Genomic DNA, 26,033 nt, shown 5'->3' with positions numbered 1-26,033 from the left:
GGGTAGCTTTGCTCCACCACATCTTTCTGCCATGATGTTCTGCCTCACCACAGACTTAGAAAAAAATGGATCCAGCCAATCACAGACTGAAAACTTTAAAACCATGAGCCACAATAAACCTTTCCTTCTGTAAGTTCATTTTTTCAGGCACTTTGACATAGCTACTGAAAGTTACGACATGTATTGAGCACCTTCTATGTCTTATGTGCTCCCAGAAACAAAGGTCAGTTTAACAATGTCTGTTCTGAAGGAGGAGAGGGTTGGATAACATGCATACACAAACTTAAAAAGATATGCTAACAGGAGGAAATAAGTCTTGGAAAAGGTGGTTCTTGGACTGGAACTTAAGGACAACAGAATTTCTTCTGGGCTGTTTTTCTGGGAGTATATGAGCACAAAGAATACTCATTAGTTTCCTACATTTCTGGTCAGTTAAAGGCTTAAAGTCATGCTTGATAAGTTGATGCAGATGTTGAAGATTATTGGTCCAAATTCCCATATAATTCAAGAACTCCCTGTACATGATGCAGAAGGAAAGCAGATGGTAATGTGTGGGCAAAGAAATGTGGCTATTGCAGGCAAACTGGTCCACAGTGAAGCACAATGGGCTATTTGATAGATCTGCTTTCCACCTTGCTTCTGTGTGTGAGCTTTATCAAGCTCAATGTCTCCAGGAGATGGTTTCCTCACTGCCAGGGTTGTAGAACACTATAATCAACACGTGTGTTGCTTTCCTTGGCAAGCACTGGAAACTCCACATTTATCTTCTCCTTACCATTCTGGTTAATTCCTCAGCCTCCTTCAAAGCCCAGCTGGAAGCTGGCAAGAGTAGATGCCATTGGTCACTCTAATTTCACACCACGTTGACTAGCCTGTTTGCAGGTCCATCTCCTCCCCAGAATGTGAACTCCCTGAGGGGTGTCTGATGGAGGTCTATAATCCCAGAACCTGGCACAGTGCGCAAGATTTACAGTAAAGAAGTGCTGGCCTTAAGAACCAGCTATCAGACGTTGACTCCTGGCCTTTACTGTGGAATAATTAACTTTGGGCAAGCCCTTAACCGCCTCCCTGAGCCTGTTTCTTCAACTGCAAAGTGGGGACAATAGTTGCAACTAACTCACATAAGTAGCGAGGAATTCAAAAGAATTCATGCAGTTACAGCTCATAGCCAGTCCAGTACCCTGGACTCTAAACAGCCATGTGTTATCGTTAAGCTCTCTCTTTGTTGCTTAGTAAGTACGTAGATGGGGCTGGGGTTGGGGCTCAGTGGTAGAGCACTTGCCTCGTATGTGTGAGGCCCTGGGTTCGATTCTCAGCACCACATATAAATAAAAATAAAGGTCCATTGACAACTAAAAAAAAACAACAACAACAAAAAAAAGAAGAAGGTAAATCTGTAAATAACAACCCTCTGCCTAAAAGTTAAGTTCTTAAAGTTCTTAACTAGAAAACTTGGCTGCATCCCAGGCGTCTGGCGCTTTCCCTGGCTCTAAGGATCTGCAGCTCTGACAGGCGGGTTAGGGCGGGGCTCTGGGCCGGGGGGCGGAGTCGGGACGCGGGTCACGTGGGGCGGGCGGGGCTTGCGTGCGGTCACGCGGCCGGCTGTTGACACTTCCGGGTAGGGCGCGCGGGGGACCGGCTGGGCAGGGCGGTCGGCTCGCGGCCACCATGGCGTACCACGGCCTCACGGTGCCGCTGATCGTCATGAGCGTGTTCTGGGGCTTCGTGGGCCTCCTGGTGCCCTGGTTCATCCCCAAGGGCCCCAACCGCGGGTAAGTGCGGCGGCGCCGAGGGCGGCCCCAGGCCGGGAATCGGGGGCTTCTTCCGCGCCGCGCCCCGAGTCTGGAGACGAGTGTCCTCCCCGCCGACGCTCCCCCGCCGGCGCCCACCGGAGGCCTGGGTCCGAAACCCTGAAGAGAGGGTCAAATAAATGAATCAGCATCTGCCCTCCCCGCCTCCTGTGGGCGCGCTCGGCGACGGCCCGGGCCCTGCACCGGGGCGCCAGGCCTGGGCCGCGGAGGTGCGCTCCCGGGAGCCGGGGGTGTCGTCCCGGGTGTCGTGGGCGGCCCTGCGTCACACCGTCCCCGAGGCGCCCCGGTGCCTTGAGCGTCGCCGTGCTGAGAAGGATTGGCCGAGACGCGTGCTGCGTTTTTCAATCGCAGACCCGTGTGTGGAGCTTTTCGAGGGTGGTGTCATACAGAGCCTCAATGGCCAAGAAACTCTTAAGACGCTCCTTTCTGCTTCCTCTTTTTTTTTTTTTAATTATTTTTTCTTAGCTCAAGACAACGCAGGAGGGAAACTTGGACTAAAGTCACAGTTTGTCAGAAATACTATCTCTTGCTTCAGTTCTTGAAACTGGCTTGTGGCCTGGTTTCACAGCCTCTTGCATGCACAGTAGGCACGCAGTAAATGTGGAGTCGGTAGTTAGGTGGCCTTGATTCAAGGAAAAGAAACTTATTACTTCCTGGACCTCCTTTGCTGTCTGGGATAGGCTTGATTTTATATCTGTTCCTTCTGTTACCCTAAAAATAAACTATTCTTTTTTTTTTTTTTTTAAGGAAACATGGTAGATGAATGTCCATCATTTGCAAGCATCATGACCCCCTTCCCCATAAAGCAATTATATAGGGTCATACCTCCACAGCAGAGTGGTTGGCATAGATTTTTTTATTTTTTATTTTTATTAAGAAGAGTGGTCTCTTGGGCTGGGGCTGGGGCTCAATGGTAGTGCACTTGCCTGGCATGTGTGAGGCACTGGGTTCGATTCTCAGCACTGCATAAAAATAAATAAAATAAAGGCCTATCAACCACTAAAACAATTTTAAAAAAAGAAGGGTGGTCTCTACTGTGTCTAATAGGTGGGCCATGAACTCCTAAGTTCAAGCAGTTCTCCTGCCTTAGCCTCCCCAGTAGCTGGACTACAGTTGTGGGCTAGTCTGCCCAGCTTAGTAGTCGATGTATAGTGTCAGAATTGTGAGGTTATTAAAACAATTCATATAAGCCAGATTTAGTTGGAATTAGACAACAAAATCAAAATTCTTTGTTGTGTTTATATCTTCATGTTTCATTACTCTTTTGCCTTTCTTGCCTTCAGCTTCAGAAAAGCATTTATTAAAAGCATATCATATCCAGGGTATTGAGACCCCTCCTGTTTCTATTCAGTTTCTAGCCTAGCATGAAGGTTCTGGTATTTGATCTGCTGGTGATATATGGGTACATTCATGCCCTCACCACAGTTCTTGTATTTCCTCCTCTTGGTAGGATTGAGCAGGTCTTGAGACAAGGTCTCCAGGAGTTGTAGGATTACACTTGAGAACTGCTCCTGGGTGGATGACCTCTGACAATGGACAGTTGAGTTAACTTTTCCAAGTTCCTATTTCCTCATGGTAAAATGGAAACATTAGTACTGAATTAGTACTAGTTCCCCTTTACCTCTGGAAAAGATTGCAAATCAGATTTTGTTTTTTTAATATGCAAAGGAGCTGAGCTGCTTCATGGATTGTGTTTTTAATACAGAAAAAGCATTTCTGATTTAAGAGATTGAAGTCTTCATTAAGAAGATAAGTAAAAGAACTGTGTAAGAAGGGAGAAAGACAGAGGACTCTGATATTACATCCTCTTTCCTGAGAGACCCCGGAGCACTGCAGTGTGGACTGTTGGGTGGTTGTGAGTTTAGAGGCCTGGTGAGGGAGGGAGGCTGGGAGGCAGGGAGGCTAGCCTGAGGCAAGCCCTTTCCACTCTTTCCTGCAGTGGAATAGTGAGATAAAATAAGTCTGTGCCAGCTTTCTTGCCTTTCCTGGTCTTCATGACCCCCCCCCCCCCCTTTTTTTTGATAATCCACAGATTCTCTAAAAGCTTTTTTTTTTCTTTCCACATTGGCTCTGCCAGGCATGGCGGAAGGCAGGGAGGCGCAGAGGAGTTCGCCTGCAGGAGTTCAGTCAGCTCCGGTTTTTCCATCAACATTTCAGACATCGAAAAGTGGAAGGAGTGACAATGACAATAAGGGCCACATACTACCACCTAGATTAAATAACTAACATACCCATTTTCGCTTTGTTTATGAATACTTGTGTGTATAAAATTTGCCCAGCCATTTGAAACAAAATTGCAGCCAGTGTGACTCTTCACCTCTAAAGACTCTGCATGCAGTTCTTAGAAAGCACATATGAAGCTGATGTTTTAATGAGGGAGCTTTATATGAAACAGTGTATTATTTGTTTAATTTTGTGGTACTGGGTGTTTTGAACTCAGGGGTACGCTACCCCTGAAATACATCCCCAGCCCTTTTTACTTTGAGATAGGGTCTTACCAAGTTGCCCAGGCTGGCCTCGGATTTATAATCCTCCTGCCTCAGCCTCCCAAGTAGCTGGGATTACAGGTGTGCGCCTCCGCACTCGACCCTCACATAACTTCTGAAGAATGGTTTAGGAATAATTATAAACAGGAGTTCTGATATTTGCTTTCCAATCCAGGGGAGTCTTGCTTGCTTCCTGGGATGTGGAGATCCCTATTTGGAAGCCACTCCTGTGGGTGATGTGGGACTAGAGAGGGATATGATGAAAGGAATAGTTCAGACAGGTGAGTCTAAGCGATGGTGTGGGTGGCATGAAAGAGAGGGAAGGGAGCTTCGAATCTGAGCCATATGCTGCCCTAGCATCCTGGCCAGCTGCTGACAGTGCAGTTGGAAAAGAGCAAGCCTGTCAGGGGAGAGATGCTTCAAGGTTACCAGTCCCTGCATTAGGTGAGCAAGGGTGCAGAGCGGGCATGAGCAAAGGATGGTGGATTGAGGGGCGGGCGGATCAGATAGGTGGAAATGGCACAACTGCTTCTGGGAAGGAGGAAGTGTTTTTGTTTGTTTGTTTGTTTATTTTGGATTTTTGGTGCTGGGGATTGAACCCAGGGCCTCACTCATGCTAAGCATGCAGTTTACCACTGAGCTACACCTCTGGCCCTCTGGGGAGTAGGAGATCTATAAGAGGAACTTTTGAAAAAGAGATGAAAGAGGATATCATGAGTTTTGTTTTAGAAAAATTGAAATTCAGCTTTTTTTTTTTTTTTTTTTTTGGTCCTGGGTATTGAACCCAGGGGTGCTTTACGACTGAGCTACATCTCCAGCACTTTTTATTTTGTGACAGAGTTTCACTGAGTTGCTTAGGACTTCACTGATTTGCTGAGGCTGGCCTCACTGTGATCCTCCTGCTTCAGCCTCCTGAGTCTCAAAGGATTATAGGTGTACACCACTATGCCCAGCCCAAGTTTAACTTTTTAGACATGAGTAAAGATGGGAAGAGTCAGTATCAGAGAGCATAGTTTTAAAAGTACTGTATTAATTTATTGCAGAGAATAGTACCAAATCTGGTAGTGACTGGGCTGTCAAAACTAACTGTCACTACAGATTTTTCTGTTCAGTTGCAGATGGATGTGGATTGGACCAGGTGTATCCTGGGCACACTTTAGTCTACTGGATATTCAAGCAGATATGGATCCACTTTCTTGGTGCACAATCAGTGGCAGCTTGACCACGTCGGGAGGGGACTTACAGCGTCACTGTGTCCCTGGTTCACTGGTGATCTGATAACATTTGCCTTTGTTGTGCTTTGTTTTTAGAGTCATCATCACCATGTTGGTGACCTGTTCAGTTTGCTGCTATCTCTTGTAAGTATATTGTTTTTTCCCAAAATAATGAGTGATTATTTTTGTATTTGTAATGTGTGTGATTACACATTTTGTTTTATGGGAGCTTAGCCCTTGTGTGTCCTCAAATTGAAAAAACCACTCTTTCAGGTGCTCACTGTATCATGTGAGAGCTGTGCAGATGCTGTTCTCTTGGGAATAAAAGTTCAGTGTGATTGGCACAGGGTGAAGCTTTTAATTAATTGGAAATTATCATCATACTGCTTGATACTTTAGCATTGTGATTTGTTTAGATCTACTCATTTCACTTCCATAACTCACTGTGAGGCTGATGAACTGTCTTATTATGACTTGTTTCATGAACAAAGGTCGAACTAGACTTACCTTCGAGAAGAGTGAGGGTGATTTTTCTAATTTTATTGTAAACTGTATTCAAGTGTAATAATTCATATCTATGGAATAGTTATATAATTTACATAAATGATTGAGTGAAGACCATTTGGGGATTATGTAAGCTCATCTCTTTTCTTGCCACGTATATGTGTAGTGCCACTCTTTATTCTCTCGAAGACCAGAAATGGCAGAGCTGCGTGAGCTGTTTCCAAGTCTCCTCTACATTTCTCCCTCCCTGAGAATGTGAGTGAGTCCAGTCTCAGGATAAAAACATGGATTTAATGAGTTCCTGGAGAGAGTGACTGCTTCAGAGTACTCAAAGGACACAGTATTTCTTCTTCTTTTAATTGAGGTAGATATCACGTACCATGAAAGTCATCTTTTTAGGAATTTCTTTTCAGAGTTTAGAACTAGTGATTCTCTCCCCCGCCCCCTTTTTTTCTTTTTTGGTTCCTGGGATTGAACTCAGGGGCACTCGACCACTGAGCCACATCCCAGCCCTATTTTGTGTTTTATTTAGAGACAGGGTCTCACTGAGTTGCCTAGTGCCTCGCTGTTGCTGAGGCTGATTTTGAACTCGCGATCCTCCTGCCTCAGCCTCCTGAGCTGGTGGGATTACAGGCGTGTGCCACCGCACCGGCAAGGCCTTTGTTTTGATAGCTTGAAGAGCTCTGTAGCATGAGCAGCGAGGCTGGTGACAGTGTCTCAGAGGAGAGAAGACGACTCTCTGGGGAGTGAGTCTGGAGTGAATCAAAACAGGCCAACAGGTTGTGGCTTCTGATTCTCCATGGTCTTTGAAAGGTGGCTGCCTTTCATGATGTTCTCTTTAAGACAAAAGAACCTTTCCAGCAGTCTCATGCCTCCTATTTTCATTTTCAAGTGTAAAATGAGTAACTGGACTTGGTGGGAAGTGATTTTACCTGGGGTCCTGGTGATTCAGTTGAGGACTGTCAGTGTGCTCCTGTCTCTTGCTGTCTAGACTAGTTCATTTCTTCCTTTGTCCCCACGTGCTGGTGCACGTTGTCTTGACAGTGACTCGGTACTGCCATTGCTGTGTTGTAGAGGTAGTTCATAGTGGGGTTTGGTTTTGATTGTATGTGGTACTGGGAATTGAACCCAGTTGCTGTACCGCTGAGCTCTCCCCAGCTGCCCACCCCCTTTTATATTTTATTATTGTTGTTGTCATACTGGGGATTGAACCTGAGGTGCTTTCCCACTGGGCCACATCCCTAGCTCCTCAGCCCCCCGGCCCAGGCAGCACCACCATGGCTGGCAAGTGTTACTGCATAAATGCTTCTAGACACTGTTTCATGGAGAGATGACCTGGGTGATATTACCTTTATGAAACCGCTTTTCTCCTTTGTTTCTTTGAAAGCAGATGGTGTACCCTATTAAGCAAGACACCTGCCTGAAAGATATGAAGTTCAGACCCTGAATATTTCACATACTGTATCCACAAATTAATGAGATTGTATAATGAAATAAAAAACCTTGAAATTCACAAGAAAGCTTCACTTTGGGGCACTAATAGTGTGTTTTCTTGAAAAAATATATATATATTTAAAAAACTATCTGCAAGAGGCTTTATTAGGATTTAGGTTCCAGCATGAGGGGAGGCAGTGTAGGAACTGTTCCCCAAAGTGCGTCTTTTGAACTCAGACACACCCAAAGAAACCGGCTTTCCTCCAGAGTTGTGTTTTGAAATGCACTCTTGGGCTTTTAATCGCCTTCTGTCCATGGAATTTTTTCCCTTGCTGGTCTGTTCTTGTTTGAGGTCTGATTCCAAAACACAGAACTTGTTTGTGCCTCCCGAGCCGCTGGGATCGCAGAGTGTGCCACTGCGCCTGGCTCCACTTGGGTTTGTTTCTAACTGCGGGCCAGGGCTGGGGGGTTTGGGATGCTCTTTATATAGCACAGGTTTTCTTTTCTTTCCTTTTTCAAAATTTGCAGTATTGGGAATTGAACCCAGGCCTACATCCCTAGTCTTTATTTAATTTTTGCTTTTGAGATGGGGGCCTTACTAAGTTGCTGAGGCGAGGCTTGAATTTGTGATCTTCCTGCCTCAGTCTCCTGAGTCCCTGGGATTACAGGTGTTGGCCACCATGCCCAACACAAATTTCTTATAAAATTATTTTTTTCACTTATGTAGTGGTAGGATCTTATTGTATTGCCTAGGCTGGGCTTGAACCCTGGGCTGAAGCCGTCCTCCTACCCCAGTTTCCCCGGCAGGCAGGACACAGGTGAGTGCCACTGTGCCCAGCTACTTTTTTTGGATTTTAGCTTTATTTATTTATTTTTGGTGATGCTGGAGATTTCTTTTTCCCCTGATCCTCGGGTGGAACCCGGGGTGTCGTGCTTCTGAGGCAGGCACAGTGCCAGTTCTTTTCATAGGAACTTTAAAGATGCTGTTCGGTTGCCTTTTGGCTTCTATTGTTTCTCTTAGAAACTCAGTTGTGATTTGAATAGTTGGTTATGTTTTGTTTTTTTGTATGCTGTACCAGGGATTGAGCCCAGGGCTGCTCTATCACCAAGTTGTGTCCTTTGTCCTTTATTTATTTATTTTTCATTTTGAGTCAGGGTCTTGCTAAATTGCAGAGGCTAGCTTCAAACTTGTGATCCTCTTGCCTCAGCCTCCTGGGTCACTGGGGTTATAGGCACACACCACCACACTAAGATTTTCTCTTTCATCTTCAATTTGCAACAGTTTGATGATCCTATGCATAGATACAGGAGTACTTCTTTGGATTTATTTTGATTAGAATTAATGTCTACCACCAAATTTGGGAATCTTTCAGAGTAAATTTCCTCTGTTCTTTTTTCTGTATATATTTTCTCTTCCAAGATTCCAATTGTGTGTATTTTGGACTGCTTGATTTTGTTCTCTTATTTTTTCTGTGTGAGGCACGCTTGCTTGCTGGGGATGGAACCCTGGGCATTTCGCATGCCACATGCTAGGCTAGCGCGTGCCACTGAGCTATGCCCCAAGCCCACCTCCTTCCACCACATCAGTGTTCCCCGCATTCCTTCATTTTGCGTCGCTTCTGCTCCTCTGTCCCTGGCTCACTGACCCCTGTCCCTGATAATCTGCTGGTCAGCCCCTGCAGAGATGGTTTTCACCTCAGATAGTTATGCATTTGAGTTTAGAATTTCCAGTTGCTCTTTTATATGTTTAATTTACCTTCTGATACTTCCTATCTGTTCCCTCTTTGACCTTTTTTTTTTTCTTTTTTGTCTTAAAATGTATTTATAATGGACGCTTTGAAGTCCTGGCCTTTCATCTCTAGCATCTGGGACATCTGGGAATCAGTCTCTGAGGGTTCCTTTTTTTTACTCTTGGTCAGATTTTTTGTTCCTGGGTTTTTTTTGTTTGTTTTGTTTATTGTTTTGCATGTCTGTGTTTTCACTGAGTTCTAGATGTTGTAGATGATAAATACCCTGTATTCCACTCTCTTCCTCTGAAATAGGTTTGGGTTTTGTTTCAGAAGCAGTCCTGGCTAGCTATCCCTTGGAGCTCGAGGGCGCTTGCTTTTGCCCTCCGCTGGGGCAGGTGTGTTCAGTTTCACCCTTGGCTTTGCTGGGGCAGGTGTGTTCAGTTTCACCCTTGGCTTTGGGTGAGGGCTCAGCTGAGGCTGGCCCTTCTGGGGTTGCAGTTGCCTAGGGCCTTGCTAAATTGCTAATCGCTTGTTAATTGCTCTGGTTGAGGTGTCCAGGCCCCTCATTGCCTCTCCCTGCAGTGGGCAGCAGCTGAGAGCCCCTCTCATCCGGGCCTGGACAGTATGTTTTCCACCAGGGGGGTTCTTGTGTGGTCAGGGGTCGGCCAGGATTTAAGGGAAACTCACACACAGACGTTAGGACTCCTCTTTGTGGCTCCCTCTTTTTTTTTTTTAATCCCCCTTTGGTGTCCCCTCTGGCAGCTCTGAGCTTCGTCTTCGGACTCCTCAGGCCCATCACAGTGCAGTTTTCCGCTCACATCCACATCCACTACGTGGTGTCCTCAGGGTAAATGCTGCGTCAGGGGTCAGTGGTTGCCTTCTTTCAGGGGCCAAATCCTCTGTGGTTTCTACCTGCCTTTCTTGTGCAGTGTGGGTGCTGGGGATCACTCAGGGCCTGGTGCAACCTCGGCAAGCTCTCGGCCACAGGGCCACCTCGAGCCTTCCGCCTGCGTTTGGACACCATCACACAGTGGCTTTTGACATTTTGTCTGGAATCTATAATAGCTACCTATAGGAGAATCAGATATGGTTCTCCTCCGTCATACTGGACCGGAACTTCACTTGGACTTTTGTTTTCTGTACTGTGGATTGAAGCCAGGCAGCCAGGTGTACTTAACCAGTGACCCCTTCCCAGCCCTTTTTATTTTTTTATTTTGAGACAGGGTCTCACTGAGTTGCCTAGGGCCTTGCTAAATTGCTGAGGCTGGCCTTGAACTGTGATCTTCCTGTCTGAAGCTCCTGAGCCACCAGGCAGGTGCCACCACACCTGTACCTTTCATTTTTAAATTTTCAGATATTTGTCATTTCTATGTAATTTCATTTTGCTGCTTTAAAAGTCTTGCTTGGCTTCCTTTATTCCTGCTCACTGCACATTTTTAGGTTTGTCTTATTTCTTAAAACATAGTAGGGCTATGCTGGGCAGAGCTGTAATCTGGCAGTTGAGAGCCTAAGACAGGAAGATTACAAGTTCAAGGACAGCCTCTGCAATGTAGTGACACCCTGTCTCAAAATTTAAAAAAGGGGGGAGGGGTGTTTGGGGATGTAACTCAGTTCAGTCGACAGTACCAGGCAAAGAAAAAACAGGCCAACCCTAACATGGCCTCCACGGAGCGCGCTCAGCATGCACAAGGCCCTGTCCGAGTTCCACACCAAAAACAGGAACAACACAGTTCAGGTCTGACAACGTTATCATCTAAAGTCCTCGCGAGTCTCTTTGCTCTTGGCTGTTGTGGTAACGTCTTTGGTGTTTTGTTTTGGTGTGTGTTTAGTCATATTTACGTGTAGTTTCATGTGGATGGTTTCCTGGTGTCTGGTGTAAAGGCAAGCTTCTCCACAGAGGATTTATGTTGTTTCTGCCAGGAGAAGCCACGACTAAATCAAGATTAATAAATTCTTGCCAGATATGGTGGTGCATGCCTGTAGTCTGGGGAGTCTGGAGGCTGGGGTAGGAGGATCACAGTTTCAAGGCCAGCCTCAGTAACTTAGTGAGACCCCTCCTCAGAAGAAAAGATAAAAAGGCTAGGGATGTATTTTAGTGGTGGCGCTTCCTGGGTTCAATCCCTAGAACCTCTCCAACACAAAAAATTAAGATTAATGAAATTCTTGGTTTATGGTTTGTTTAGACCATCCTATTAGTGTGAATTTGAGTTGCAAACCGTATGGTGGCCAGTTCTCATAGGCCTCCTTCATATTTCTTGATCCTTAGACTTGAGGTAGTTAATTTCTCTAAAGTCTGATTTATCCTTAATTCAAGAAGTAACCCGTTGGGGTTCCTGCTTCGTGGGGAGTGGTGTGTAAAGCTTTTATTGGGCCACTCCAGGTGGGTCCTGCTTTCTCCGCTCTTTGCCATGTCCTCTGAGGTCTCAACACACAGCTCCCCTGGTGGGTATGTGCTCTTGCGACAGGGACAGAACCTGTTCCCCCACTCATGGGTGCTTGCCTTCACTTAGTTTTTCAGTCTGAGGATTGCTTTTAATCATTTTTCTCTCAGGGATATATTAGAGATGCTTGTTTCCAGGGGAAGGGAGTGCAAGGTACCTGGCCCAGCCTGCTAAGGACCCACCATGGAAAAGTTTATTCTTAGTCTGATTTTGTGGTCTTTTCCTTTATTTTATTTATTTTATTTTTTATTTATTTTTTTTTTAAGAGAGAGAGAGAGAAAGAACTTTTTAATATTTATTTTTAGTTTTTGGCAGACATAACATCTTTGTTTGTATGTGGTGCTGAGGATCGAACCCAGGCCGCACGCATGCCAGGCGAGCGCGCTACCACTTGAGCCACATCCCCAGCCCTGGTCTTTTCCTTTATAATCTGGCAGATAAGAGGATTGCCACAAGTTGCACATGGTGATGTACCCCTTTGGTCCTGCTGTCACATACCTATAGTCACCTCCCCTATAGTCCCAGCTACTAGAGAGGCTGAGGCAAGATGAGTGCTTGAGCCTGTGAGTTTGAGACCATCCTGAGCTGGCAGCATAGAAAGACCCTGTCCTGTCTCCAGGCAAAAAGAAAAAAGAGGGTTGCGACACATTTTGAGCTGGAAGGCCTGGGATAGGAAGTGAGCCTTGAGTATGGAGGGAAGAAAAAGAGGGTGCTTCCAATTTAGAACTGGCAAAAACAGGGCATTTCTTGGTCGTAAGGGGCCGCGGCCCAGGTAGCGCTGTGTGTAGTAGGGAAGGCACTGCGGGCTTTCTCCTCTGGAGCCTGCCGTTCTCTCTCAAGCTCTTGTGGCTTTGCCAGTTCCTGGAGCTGAGGTCTCTGCTTCCTTGATGGCTGATGGTTGGGGCCACTGTCAGATCCTGGAGGTCCTGGCTATGGGGGCCCCTCCATCTTCAAAGCTGGTATCAGGATCTCCTCTGTCAAATCCTTGTCTTCCTGTAGCAGTCTGGGTCCTGTGAGGAGATAGTCTGCACAGTGGGTTCAGCAGGGCAGGTTTAACATAAAGAAGCATTAACAGGGGTAAAAGAGGAACTGTAAGGCAAAAGGAAACTGCTCATGGTACACAGGGAGCCTGCCCACGGAACGACACCATGGAAGGGATTTGGACCGCAAAGTCTGCAGAGAGCAGGGGGCTTCGTGGGTTTGGCCAGACCCGAGTTGGTGTGGAGCTGCTAGACAGGAGGCAGGTGGCCCATGGCCCTGCTGCGTTATGGAGGTCCTTGTGCTTGTGCAAGCAGGAGGGCTGCCAAGTGCACAGGCCATCTGGTTTCCATGTCTTGCTGGGCGAGGCCACCAGATCAAAGAGGGACCGTGTCGGGGGCCTGAGCCTGGGCAGACTTCACCGAATGTCCCCAAGCCCACTCCCTGGCCCACCAGCCTGCTCCTGCCCAGTCTCCCGGCTCTCTCCACTGTAGAACGCTGAGCTGAACGTCACACTGGCTTCAAGGAGAAAGAGGGACTCCTGAGCTGGTATTGCAAGGTGCACTTGGAGTGGAGGCAGGAGGTCCGAGACACGCCGTGCAGGTGCAGGCAGGTGGGGCCCTGTCCTGAGGGACTTACCAGGTCTGGTCAGGTCCATGCAGGGTCATCTCCCTTTCTTAAATCCCACCGTGTGGTGTGACCCGTTCTAATCATTGGAAGTTATAGGTCGTGCTCACTGTCCAGGGCTTTACGGGGGGGTGTGTGCAGCGGGGGGGGGGAACCTGGGGGAGCTGCCTGCCAGTGTGGCAGAGGAGGTGGGAGCCGAGTGGGAAACTCCTGAGGTGAGGAGTGGGCAGTGCCCTGCGCGGCTTGAATATGTTTTGAGCTGCCCACAGAGGAAGGGCACGGCCAGCAAAGGTGAAGGTCTGCTCCTTGGCCACTGCACACAGCACTGGCGTTAGCTCTGAAATTCTCAGCACCTCGGCAGGATTGTCACTTGTATTTTACAAACAGGGAGCCAGGCGTGGGGTTGTGAGATCATCTGCCTGTAGCCACTCTTGCTGTTGGCACAGCTAGACTTAAAATGCACCCCAATACCGAGTCCCAACCTTGCTGCGCTTGAAAGTACTGGTGTCATAAATCAGATAACTTGACAGAGGCCACCTTAATGGAGCCAGGGCAGGTCTCTTACCCGCGTTTCTGCTGTCTCTGGGAGCTCACCGGCAGAGGTCACTCCTCTCTCGCCCTGGCTGTAGGGACAGAGGGTCCATCAGTAGAGTGGTGCTTGCAGACTTCCCCATGCTAACAGGGAAGCTGGACAAAGTCAGGTCGCTCCATCTGTGTGTCACCATCACCAGGAAGTAACCTGTGCCTTTGTTCCCTGTTCCAGCATCTGACTGTGGACCAGAGAGCACAGCAGGATGGCGAGGGCCGAATAGAGCCCCACTGTGGCGAGGGTGCAGATGACACTGGAGAATTCTGAGAACCAGGAGCTCGGCCCAGCCTGGGCTGCAGGGCAGTGTTTGTCAGTCAAAAGTGCCCAGGCTTCTCTCTGTCTAGGCCCTTACTGCCACCATTGTCTCTTATGTGTGGCTCCTGGTTTCTCAGGCTGACCTGTCCACCCAGTCCAGTGCGGGATGTGGTGTGAAGTGGCTGGGAAGTGAGGCAGCCTCGGCTGGGGGTTGGACTCCTCCGAGTGCCTCATGGAGGCAGCTGGTGTAGTGGAGTCGGGGGCCTGGGCACCCCTTCCAGCTCTCGCACTGATCCCTGTGGGGTGTTAGGCTCTCTGGACTTGTTTCCTCATCCTTCATCCCTGATCCATCGCAGCCCTGCCGTCCTCTGAAGTGTCCACTACCCATGGCTGTCTGGGGAGCCTGAATACTCTGGTTGGGCTTAGGGCTGGCCCTCGGGTGAGGAAGACGTGGAAAGCTGGGGCGCAGGGAAGGGCATGTCCAGTCGCTCTCTGGACGTGTCCCGCCATCGGCGCGCAGTGGGCTCCTCTCCTGCAGCACGCCGTGTGCCCGCTCTTTTCAGGCATTTCTGGCATCGGGAGGTAGTGGCAAGCGGGCACGGAGCTCAGCTGGCTCCAGCGGAAATTCCTCTGTGCAATTTCAAATGAGCTAGCTGGCCTGCTTCCCGAGGAATTTTCTTGAACTGTGCTTTGTTGGTTTTGCTCTTAAAGTGGGTTGTTATTGTTGTCCTTTGTTTTTTGCTTGACTTGAAACATTAAAAATTGTGAGTACTTGGGGGCTAGGGCACTTGAGTTTAGGAGTTCAAGGCCAGCCTGGGCAACACAGTGAGACTCCATCTCAAAAAGAAAAAGAAAAAAAAAAGTGTAAAGCCAAATTCAGAAAGTTTCTGTCTGGGTATGGTGGCACACGCCTATGACCCCAGTGACTCTGGAGGCTGAGACAGGAGGATGGCATGTTCCAGGCAAGGTTGGGCAGCTCAAGGCTCTTTCTGAAAATAAAAAGTAAAAAGGGCTGGGGATGTGACTTGGTGGTGAATGCCCCTGTGTTTGACCCCCAACACCTGAATCCTGCAGCGAGTAGCCTTCCTTCTGTCCTTCGCGCTCTATTCCTACCGCGTGCCAAAGGGAGTGGTGGACTTGACATCCAGCAGATGGGCTCTCCAGCAGGGTTCTGGCTAAGCTCTTGCCTTCTGAGATGCTCTCAGTTAAGATGTCAAAAGGTCGGTTTCTATAGTGGGAACACCCAGCTGGCCTGGTTTCTGCTCTAAGACCTGCTACTACCTAATTAGCATTGTGACCAAAGCAGATCACTTGGCCTTTCTCTCCCTGGTTGTGTTAGGATGAAATGGAAGGTGTGGGGTGGGGTGGCCACAGCACATCTGGGAAGCTCCAGGATGCTGTGCTGTGCAGCCAGCCAGGGTTGGGAGCCACCACTCCCAAGAATGGCCCCCCAAACGCAGGAGGCGCTCACTTTTTTCCATACTGTATGTTCTTGGTGATGAAAGGAGACAGGCTGGTTTAGGTCCCGACATCCTTTTTTATTTAGTATTTCCAAGCACTGGCCATTGTCTCAGCCTCTTATGAAACGTGGTCAGCTGCTTCTGCAGCAGCTCATATTGGCTGCTGGACTTGGGGAAATCCTGGGTTGGGTGGAATTTTCCATCACTCTGAGCTCTGCACCGTCAGTGGTGACTGTGGCCCAGCGCTCCAGCGTGTCTGCGGGGCCTCCTCTCTGATGGCAGGTGGAGGGTGAACCCACTACCATCCTGTCTTGTGTTTGTGTTAATACCCTCGTTCTAAGGACGGATCAGAGTTGCATTTGAATTAACTTTCGTTTATAAAGTGAGTTGGCTTGCGGTATCTGTTTTGGCCCGATTTCCTCAAGTATTATGTTTCCTGTGTCAGAACTACCTTCGTGGGACGGGGAGGGCAGTGCCTGGCCTGGGGCACCACTGCTCCTGTACTCTGGCCAGTGCCCTGCCCTCCCTTCCTGGTGCTCAAGTCCACCTTCTGATCCCTTGGAAGAATCCCAGGATGACAGCACCCAGGAGGAGAGGGCCCGCCTGATGACTGCCTGGTTGGGTTTGGCTAGTTCTCTTTGCATAGGGGAGCTTAGGGTCCTGAAAGTTCAGGAGTCCACTGCAGTGTCTCTCCTGCTCCTCAGAAAGCATGCTCTGGGCCCCTGTGGGGAGGGGAGCATGGGGTGTCACTGTATGGCAGTAGGCGGAAGCTGGGCCTGCAGTCCTCCCACCTGCCGTGGAGAAGTTCTGGTTGATGCTTGTGTTGTGAATAGGCGCTAACGGCAGCATGTGCTCTGTTTCTTTCTGGTTACCGCCCTTCCTGACCGTCCTGTCAAAGTACGGTACCCTCAGCCATTTTCTACTTCTCCTTGCTTTATTTTCTTTATGGTATTTATTGCCTGGCCTTACGTAAGCTCTATGAAGATAGTGACGTTTTTTTCTTCTCCATTATACTTCTGGGGCCTGGAACCTAGTACGTGTTCATTAAATATTTGCGTAGGATGTTGACCATGGAATGACTTGAATGGCCAGACATTTGCTTACTATCTTTCTTGTTGATCTTTGCTTTGCTCTTAGCTCAGCAATACTCAAATATCATTGGGCATATGAATTACTCTAGTAGGTACAAAACCATTTATTCAGGACTTTCTGAACAATATAAGCACATTTAAAAGATAACTGCCATCTTTCACCTTTACTATTGTTCTTCTTCCGTGTTGGTCTGGAGTACAGGGGCATGCCTTGCTGTTTAGATTCTGAACCAAGCAGCAGAAGCTAAATGCCCACTTGGTCCAGCTCCACTGGTGCTCTTACGTGTCTTAGTGGTATGGCTAGAGAAGCGGGGTGTGTTCTGGTCTAATGGAAGCCGGCGGGCTGAAGTCAAAGCTTGGCTATTTGGGAAATGTTTTGTTGTCAGACTTGCTCCCATGAACACAGTGTATATTGAAGATTCGGTCCAAGCAAAACAGATTTAAGTTCTACTAACGTGCTTCTGACATCCTAAATGAAAATGCTCCTGCTCCAACATGAGTTCACCACATTCTGTTTTTCTCCGTCATTTTTTTTCAGTTGGCTGATTGCAATTCTGGCCCAGCTCAACCCTCTCTTTGGACCACAGTTGAAGAATGAAACCATCTGGTATCTGAGGTACCACTGGCCTTGAGGAGGGACACGGCTCCGCAGCGCCCAGTCTTCCAGGTGACTTTGCTCTGGACCTTTCACAGTAGTATTGCTGTGGGGTGGCTGGAGGTGGCCTCGACGGCTTCTCAGACTCTTTTGGCCAGTTTAACACCGTGCAGGAGCCGGCTGCTGAAAGCAGAGTGACCTGAAGAGCAGAAGTACATTTAGAACTTGGGCCATTCTCAGGAGAATCCCCTGGTCTTAGATTGAGCCAACAGATTTCGGGGGGCGGGTAGGGGAATACCAGGGATTGAACTTGGACATTCACCAAGTTGCTTAGCGCCTTGCTTTTGCTGAGGCTACTTTGAACTTGTGATCCTTCTGCCTCAGCCTCCAGAGCTGCTGGAATTACAGGTGTGTGCGTCCCTGCCCGGCAGCTATGCCATTTAAAAAAAAAAAAAAATTTTTTTTAGTTGTAGTTAGACACAATACCTTTGTTTTATTTATTTTTATGTGATGTTGAGGATCAAACCCAGGGCCTCACACGTGCTAGTGAGCACTCTTCTGCTGAGTCACAACCCCAGCCCCGGCTATTGCCATTTTGTTATCAGTTTTTGTTCCCACACTTTCTGGTAACATCAAGATCCCTCAGCCATTGCTGGGCATGGTGACACACACCTTTAATCCCATCGATTCAGGAGACTGAGGCAGGAGGATTGCAATTTTGAGACTAGCCTCAGCAACTTAGTGAGGCTCTGTGTCAAAATAAAAAATAAAAAGACTGGTGATATAGCTCAGTGGCAGAGTGCCCTAGGTTGAATTACCAGTGCCCAAAGCAAAATAAAACATAATTCCAGTTGAAATCATGAACAAGATATATTCATAAAAGTCTGCCTTCCAGTGTTTCATTTTACCAAGATTTTATACACACACACACACACACACACACAGCTGTTACAGAAAAGATTGTACTATTCTGTACCTTGTTTTATTCACCAATAACATGTGCTAGAGGTAGTTGCTTACTGACATGCAGACACCTTCCTCGTCTCCTGTAGCCATTGATGTCCTTGCCATTGTCTGAGGATACAGACGGGAAAGCCAGCTGTGACTCAGACTTGCTTTCTTCTGTTCTCCTCTCAACACAGATCACTCTGACACCAGATGTTGGGGGCGAGGGGTTCTCCACACACCAAGCAAGCAGGCATTCCAGCTCCGTGTCCTTTAATCCAGTTCAGCTCTGACACTGTCCGCCTGAAGATGGTGTCAGATCCCACAGGTTGAGGGCTCGGTCTCCAAGGCTGCTCCGGGCTTTCGATGCCAGTTGCCAACCCCCACTTTGTTTCACCTGTGCTTTTGACCTACTGGCCATAGTTGGGGTTCCCATAACCTCTCAGGTTGGATGAGTGGCTCACAGAACTCCAGGAAGCACACCTGCTGCTTTTATAGAGGATCCAGACGCGTTCTTTGCATAGGGCAAGGCACGTGGTGCAGGGTCTGCTGCTTCAGCAGCCTCCACGCTCACCAAGCCCTGTTCTGGGTGTTTATGGAGACCTCCTTGCACATCTAACACCAGCAGACCCGGTGGGAAAGCCCTGAGAGGCCCAGGTTCTTCCTGGCCTCTCTGAAGCCTCCTGCCCTCTAGGGTGTGGGGTGGGACTCTCTGGAGTGCAGGGTCTGTGACCTGCCAACAGATGGGGCAGGTTGGAGGATCTCTTTGTGGCCAGCTCCAAGACAGGGGCAATCAGAGTTTCCTGTGCCCGCTTAGGGCGGAGAGATTCTGGTTTCTAAGCCTGCCTGGGGGTGGGGATTGTGAGCCAGGGACCATGGAGAAAAATGTGCAAGTGTGTCTGTGTGCACGCGCGTGTGTGTAAAATAGTGTCAGAGGCTGTGTCCAGTTTTGCTGTTGTTGCTAAAGCCACAGTACCATCTTTTGCATATGTTATTTTGTAGTTTTGCTGTGACCTTTAGGGAGATTGCTTGAAAATGGAGTCTCTGGGTTTCAGGCACCTACCTGCTGTCTTTCTGGAGATTGCTGCCTTCCCTCCCACAGGGGTCCTTGCGTTCCCACCGCCAGTTAGGGTAGTGCCTGTTTCCCAGAGTGAGAGGCAAGTAGTCAGCCTTTTCTCCCCACTTAGCTTTACCTTTGCCAAAAGGAATTTTGGTTTCTTTTTCTTTCTTTGTAGTGCTCAGGATTGTAAGCAGGGCACCCTGTCAGTGTGCTGCATCCTCAGCCCCTTTTTTATGATTTTATTTAACTCGTGTTTTTTTCCCCTACCTGCCCTATCTTCAACACATCCTTTGTGTGTGTCTGTGTAGTACTGGTGACTGAACCCACAGACATTCTGCCACTGAGCCACATCCCCAGCCATTTTTTGAGACAGGGTCTCACTAAATTGTCCAGGCTGGCCTTGAACTTGCCATCTACCTCCCAGGTTGCTGGGATTACAGGTGTGCGTCACTGTACCTGGTCAGCCATTCTTTTGTACTATAGCAAATGTTAGGTGAGGTTGTTGGTTGGGGTTCAAAGCTGGGAATGGCAGGCTTCGTTTGCTTCCTATCCAGTAAGAGAATTGGACCCTTTGATACCGAATAACCCTGTGTGGGTAGATCTAAAGAGTGTGTGTTTTCTGTCTCTGCACCTGGTAAGCTGATTGACAGGCACACACCTAGCATTTGCGCTCTGGTCCACACATGTGTGCAGGCTGCTTGAAACCTTGCATTGAAGGTCATTCCTTTAAGAGTAAAGTCCCAGGAAGCACGAGAGCACATCCTCAGGTCCCGTATGATGGGCATGGAATCATACCTCTTCTTCACTGAACACTTTTACAACATTTCCATAGTTCTAGGACTTCAGAGTTATCATCACATCAAGAAGTCTAATCTCATGGGGGCACATACCTTTAGTCTCAGCTACTCATGGAGGCTGAGGCAGGCAAATCCTCTGAGCCCAGGAGTTTGAGACCAACCTGGGCAACACAGACGCCATCTCAATAAAAGAAAAAAGGAAAAAAAAAAAAAGCGCTATCTCTGCTTAGCATTAAAACAGACAGAACTCTGAAGATGGGCCCTTACTTATCCTGGTGGTAAAAATCAAAAGATTGTGGCTCAGTGGTAGAGTGCTTGCCTAGCATGTGTGAGGCACTGGATTCAATTCTTGGCACCACATATCGATAAATAAAATAAAGGTTCATTGACAACTAAAAAAAAAATAGATTGCACTCTATTCACCTTTTGAACTTTTTCATAACAGGAAGATGATACAGTACAGAAACTAGATTTGAGATGTTGATACTTATAAGTATGAGGAGGGATTTGATTTGGTACACGATTTCTCTAAGGGACCAGGTTTAGAAAGTAGGTATGAGCCAGACATAGTATTCTCAAAGAAAAATGAGGGTCAATCAGGGAAGCTTTAGAATATTTTGGTTTGGGTTTTGGTTTGGTGCTGGGATTGGACCCAGGGCCTTGTACATGCTAGCCACGGGTCTCTATTGCTGAGCTGCTTCCCAGCCCAAGAAGACTTCCACGCAGGTGAACCTGAGTCAATCTGAACAACGTCCTGTGAAGCACCTGACTGACTTTTTGCTACTTGGGTTGCTTGTCATGGTTTTCCTTCCTGTGTGCCGAGCTGAGCGCAGTCATTGGTGAGCTCTGTTTCTGGGCTGGAAGTGTGGCTCAGTCCTCAGGAGAGCAGTGTTCGCTGCACCTCTGCCCACCGCCAGCCTTGTCTGCTCCTCCTGGACCCCTCAGCGAGGCCCTCAGCAACTTAGCAAGACTCTGTCTCTAAATAAAATATCAAAAAGGGCTGGGGATGTGGCTCAGTGGTTGAGTGCCCTGGGTTCAATCCCAGTAAAGAGCCACGGTTGTGACTGTTGTCAAGTTGCAGCCTCACGCTGTACACCTCATTCAGCCTTGGGGTTCAGATCCAGTGTCCTGGAAGTTAGCTGGGCTACTACACACTGTCTTATGCTGTACCATGATCCTACAGGGCAGAGGCTTTACCCTAAAGCCTAGGATGAGAGAGGAATAGAGGGTGATGGTAGCAAGGCCTCTACCCTGTGGGAGCTGTTTTTCTGTACATTCCAAAAATGTTTGGGTGCACTGAGGTGTGATACTGAGCAAAGGTTTCAGAGAAGGCCGTGGGTGCCGAAGGGCAAGCGATGTGTTGGGAGGTGGAACTTGAGCCACACCTGGGGCGTGCTGAAGGGTGCAGGGTGTCTCATGGCTCCAGTCTTCTGGTACTCCATCCTCTCTAGCAGATAATCTGCCATTCTTCGTTTCCCTCTGTACTCGGGGATGGACCTGTCCCGTCACTCCTTTCTCCTCTTGCACAGGGACAGCCGCTCTTGTCATGCTTCTGATCTGCTGCCCACTCCCCCAGCCACCCTAATTTCTGACCTAGATCAGTGCATCTGGGAACCACGACAGTGGCCCTCACCTGGTCTCCCTGTCTCTGAAATACTGCCTCAGAGTAGCCCACCGGTCCTGCCAGTGGAGCGCTGCCTGAGACATGTCACTGCTTGCCCCAGAAACTTGCTGCGCTTCTCTCTGAACAGCTAGGGGTTGTTATTGCTTTTTTAACCCGGGGTCCCTGATTTTAGTGCCACATGCCCCTAGAAATGCAGTGTAAAATCTCAGTAAACAGTATTTGTCAGGGTCACCAAAGGTCCTGTGAGCCACAAGTGATAGGAATGTCTAATCTGCTAGTTTGTCCAGCGCTCTGGCTTGGCCGGCAAGGCCTTCCTGTCTGCCCTGAAACCACCTTCATGTCCTTTCTTCTCACTGCTTCCGGCTGTGACCGAGGGTCGATGTGACTATTTTTGTGTTTTTGACCTAGTTAGCTTTACTTAGCCTTCCTGCCTCCAAGTCCTACACCAACCTCAGAAGCAGATTAGGAACCACTCCTCTGGGCACCCCTCGAGCTCTAGCCTCCGCTCGCTGCCTCGGTGCTTCTGGTGTTTTCTTAGTGTGCGCACCCCAAATCCTCACACTTCTTTCGGGGCCACCTGGTTTCAGAGTGCTTGCTTTCATCCCTAAATGTATTCAGCTCTTCAGTTTTGAGCCCATGGCCTTGGACTGGTAAATCTGTACCTGTGGTTTGCTTTTCTCTTGTTGTCACCTGTAAGACACACTTTACACACCATCGTACACAAGGACTTCTTTTGCAAATTTATCTAAAAGGAAAAAATTAAAATTAAACCTAACGTACTTATCTTTTAAGAAATACATTCACACCGAGTGTGGTGGCACATGCCTGTAATCTCAGCAACTCTGGAGACTAAGGCAGGAGGATCACAAGTTCAAGGCCAGCCTGGACAATTATGAGACCCTGTCTCAAAAAATAAGAAGGGCTGGGATATAGCTCAGTGGTAAAGAACCCTTGGGTTCAGTCCCCAATACCAAGTTAATAAATAAAGTGAAAGGGCTGGGGTATGGCTCAGTGGTGGAGTCCTCTGGCCTCAGTCGACCATTGGACGGGCTGAACAGGTTTCTTGGATCTGGTCATGATGGTCCTCTTGTCTTTCAGTTTTATCTGATGTTCACCTAGCTAGTCCCTCGCTTTTGAGATGAGAATGTGAACCCTTTGAGTTCTCCAGCCACACCCCAAACAGCTATGTCATAGGACAGGAGATTCTGTGTGTCCTTCACTAACTCCAAAAATCAAACCGTAAGATAGTGCTTTTGAGCACAATGCTCGCATTGATTTCAAACTGGTATCGTGAGATCAAGTGGCACTTAACCCATTGTGTGAGGTTTCCCAGAAGTGAGGGCCTGTGTTGTCCCTTGTGATTGTCTTTTGTCACAAATGGCCTCAGCACTGAGGAAGTCTGTTCAGTGTGCTCTTCATGGGAAGTCACACACAGCGACTCGTTCCCTATTCAGGGTTCCCTACTCGAGGTTCCCCGGGGGAGCTTGCATTCTGCCTGCACCGGGGCTCACCCAGGGCCTGTTCTGCTTGCCCAGGGAGGGGAACACAGAACAATTATTAGAGCAACAGGTTTTCTGAGGCCTTCAGACCACGAAAGCCACATCACCCTGGTCATTTCCTGGTCATTGCCACTCCTTGGCCTGGTGTCCTTTTCCTAGTGCATTGTAAAAAAGCTTCTAGTCATTATTTTTTCTTCGCCCCACCACTGAGCCACACCCCAGCTCCTCTATTAACCATGGGTTGAATGTGCTTTGTCCACGTGTCCTACCTTAGTGGGACTCCAGCTAGCTTGCTCCAGAAGAGCAATTTATAGTCCTATAGTCCTGGGTAACTTGGGTTCTAGGTTTACCACGCTGCACTGTGGGTTCTCTGTGGTTTCACTAGTTGGAAGATCTAAGCCCATCAGGTGTTGCTGCTTGTCTGTGACCGTCAGCCTTGTCAGACCTGCCTGATGACTGTGTGTTGAACGAATTCAACAAGCATCCCTGCCACTCACACCCATGAGCACTTCGCCCCCACAGTTTTCACACTTAGGCACATTGTGTGCCATAGCCAGCTTGATTTCTTCTTTCTGTTCTGTCTCTGGCAGTACTAGGGATTGAACCCAGTGAGGCTCTATTCTATTACTGAGCCATATCTCCATTCCCACCTCTTTTTTTTTTTTTTTTTTTGGAGACACATCACTAAGTTGCCCAAGTGGTCTCAAACTTGTGATCCTCCTTCCTTGGCTTCCCAAGTTACTAGGTTCAGTCCTCAGTACCCAAAAAAAGGCAGCAGCAATGATTAAATTTTTGTTTCTTTATTGCCTTTTTAATTTCAAAAGTAGCATAAGTGGCTTTATTTTTTATTTATTTATTTTTTTGGGGGGGTACTGGGGATTGAACTCATGGGCACTTGCCCACTAGCTGCATCCCCAGCCCTATTTTGTATTTTATTTAGAGACAGGGTCTCACTGAGTTGCTTAGTGCCTTGCTTTTGCTGAGGCTGGCTTTGAACTCGCAATCTTCCTGTCTCAGCCTCCCGGCTGCTGGGATTATAGATATGTGCCACTGCACCCGGCAAGGGGCTTTATTTATATAGACATCAGAACAGACTTTTCTTTGCAGTGCTGGGGACAAACCAAGGGCCTCCCGCATGCTGGGCAAGCGCTCCAGCACTGAGCTACAGCCCCGCCCAACAGAGACTTTCTATGGAGGCGTTGTGCAAGCACTGTAGGCAGTTGACTCTGTGAAGATGCTTTCTTTATGTATTTTCCAGCTTTGCAAGGGTGGTATTGCAGTTACCATACTAGAAAAAGAGACTCATTTTTCTCCTATGCTTGCTTGTGGTAGTCAGAATAGGGAGCAACCTGGAAGGCCACCTGGAGTCCTGAGGACAGGACATGGAGCCTGTTCCTGGGGAGTGGCCACTGGAGGAGAGCTTTGAACCTATGAGAGGGGAGGGGAGAACACAGGCGCTCTGGCGCTTGCGACCCTGAAGAACCCATTGGACCCCAGTACTGTTGGTCTTGGCTTCATGCTTCCTGCTTTCTGTAACATAGTCAGACTTACTGTGCGCTGTGACAGTTCAGCAGTGTCCTTGGTAATAGGAGCTTTACCCCAGCCCTGCAAAACCTGCCCACACCTTGCATGGTGATTGCGCCTGCTCTGTTGAAGGACTTTTTGAGCACCTGCCTGTTTTAAAGCATTTGCCTGATTAACTTTCTTGACGTTGGTTTTGCTCTCCGGAGGAAGGTTGGGGACTAGTTACTGGAACAATTGTGTTTTGCAGGTGGTGAGGAGAATGCCTCCTAGCTGCGGATCGCCTCCACACCCAGATCGCCTTCTTGGACTCGCCTCTCTGGGCGTCTGTGCCCCTTCTCAACACCCCTGAAGCCCTGCCCTGCAGTGCAGTATTTTCTCCTTCACTTTTTTACACTCTGATGAACGAAGTGTCTACCAACTGAGCTGGTTGCCTGTGCTCTTCTCCTGGGAAAGCTCCTCTCGCCTGGCATCTGCAGATGCGGAGAGCTCCTGCCTGCACACAGCACTGCGGCAGGATGCGTGCGGCTCCTGCAGGGCCGTGAGGAGGAGAGCGTACTCAGAGGGGAGAGCTGTCCCAGCAGATTGACACCAAGCTGTGCCTTCAGGATGAGTTTCTTACTTCTGCCATCTTTTGGAATAAATTATTTTTCTGCTTTCTATAGAATCCGGCTTCAGTGCTTATAAAGCTCATTTTTCTAAGCTCTTTTTTCTCTAGAAAGTGCCTTTTTAAAAAATGCTTTTGTTGTGTAAACTTAGGTTGGAGGTATAATCCCTGCCGCATAGTTTGAGGCACCTGAAGAGATGGTAGGCACTTTTCTTCATCATTCAGTAACCGTTGGGAGCACCATGGGCGAGGCACTGGAGAAACCGAAGATGTTTAAACTGGGGACCCTGTGAGTTCAAAAGCTGATGGCTCTGTGCAGAGAGACGGTCAGCATGCATGGGGCTCAAATATCAGCCGGCACCGCAGTGCCTGCCTTAGCCTCAGACACAGGGCTGAAGAAATCGAGGGGCTCAACCCTGGTCAGAGAATAACAAGGCTGTGTTCAGTGGCAGGTGTCTCAGTAGTTCACTAATTTGGCAGCTCTATTAGTTTTTATTTTTTAGTTGTAGATGGACACAATATCTTTATTTTCATTTTTATGTGGTGCTGAGGTTTGAACCCAGTGCCTCATGTGTGCTAGGCAAGCGTTCTACCACTGAGCCACAACCCCAGCCCCAGATCTATTAGTTTTAAGAAACTACAAATTAAAATAGATTTCAATTTTCACCAGTACATGGCTTTTTGACAGCCAGCCAAGAATGGGTTTCCTGTTTTGCAGTTTGTACTTTTCTATTCCTCCCGAACTATCTGAACTCATTACTTTGC

The 26,033-nt window shown here is 48.1% G+C and overlaps 1 protein-coding gene across 1 annotated transcript; it reads left to right on the top strand.

The window, feature by feature from the left end:
- The first annotated feature begins 1,601 nt into the window (after nucleotides 1–1,601).
- On the top strand, nucleotides 1,602–25,328 carry Atp6v0e1 (ATPase H+ transporting V0 subunit e1). Its single transcript, XM_027938584.2, has 4 exons — nucleotides 1,602–1,772; nucleotides 5,608–5,655; nucleotides 17,159–17,287; nucleotides 24,912–25,328. Exons 1-3 carry the CDS (start codon nucleotides 1,669–1,671, stop codon nucleotides 17,250–17,252), a joined length of 246 nt encoding a protein of 81 aa, XP_027794385.1. The 5' UTR covers nucleotides 1,602–1,668; the 3' UTR covers nucleotides 17,253–17,287; nucleotides 24,912–25,328.
- Nucleotides 25,329–26,033: the final 705 nt, after the last annotated feature.

Source organism: Marmota flaviventris, chromosome 5 (genome assembly GCF_047511675.1).
Source record: "Marmota flaviventris isolate mMarFla1 chromosome 5, mMarFla1.hap1, whole genome shotgun sequence".
Taxonomy (NCBI): Eukaryota; Metazoa; Chordata; class Mammalia; order Rodentia; family Sciuridae; genus Marmota; species Marmota flaviventris.
This window is presented reverse-complemented; position numbering and strand designations above follow the sequence as displayed.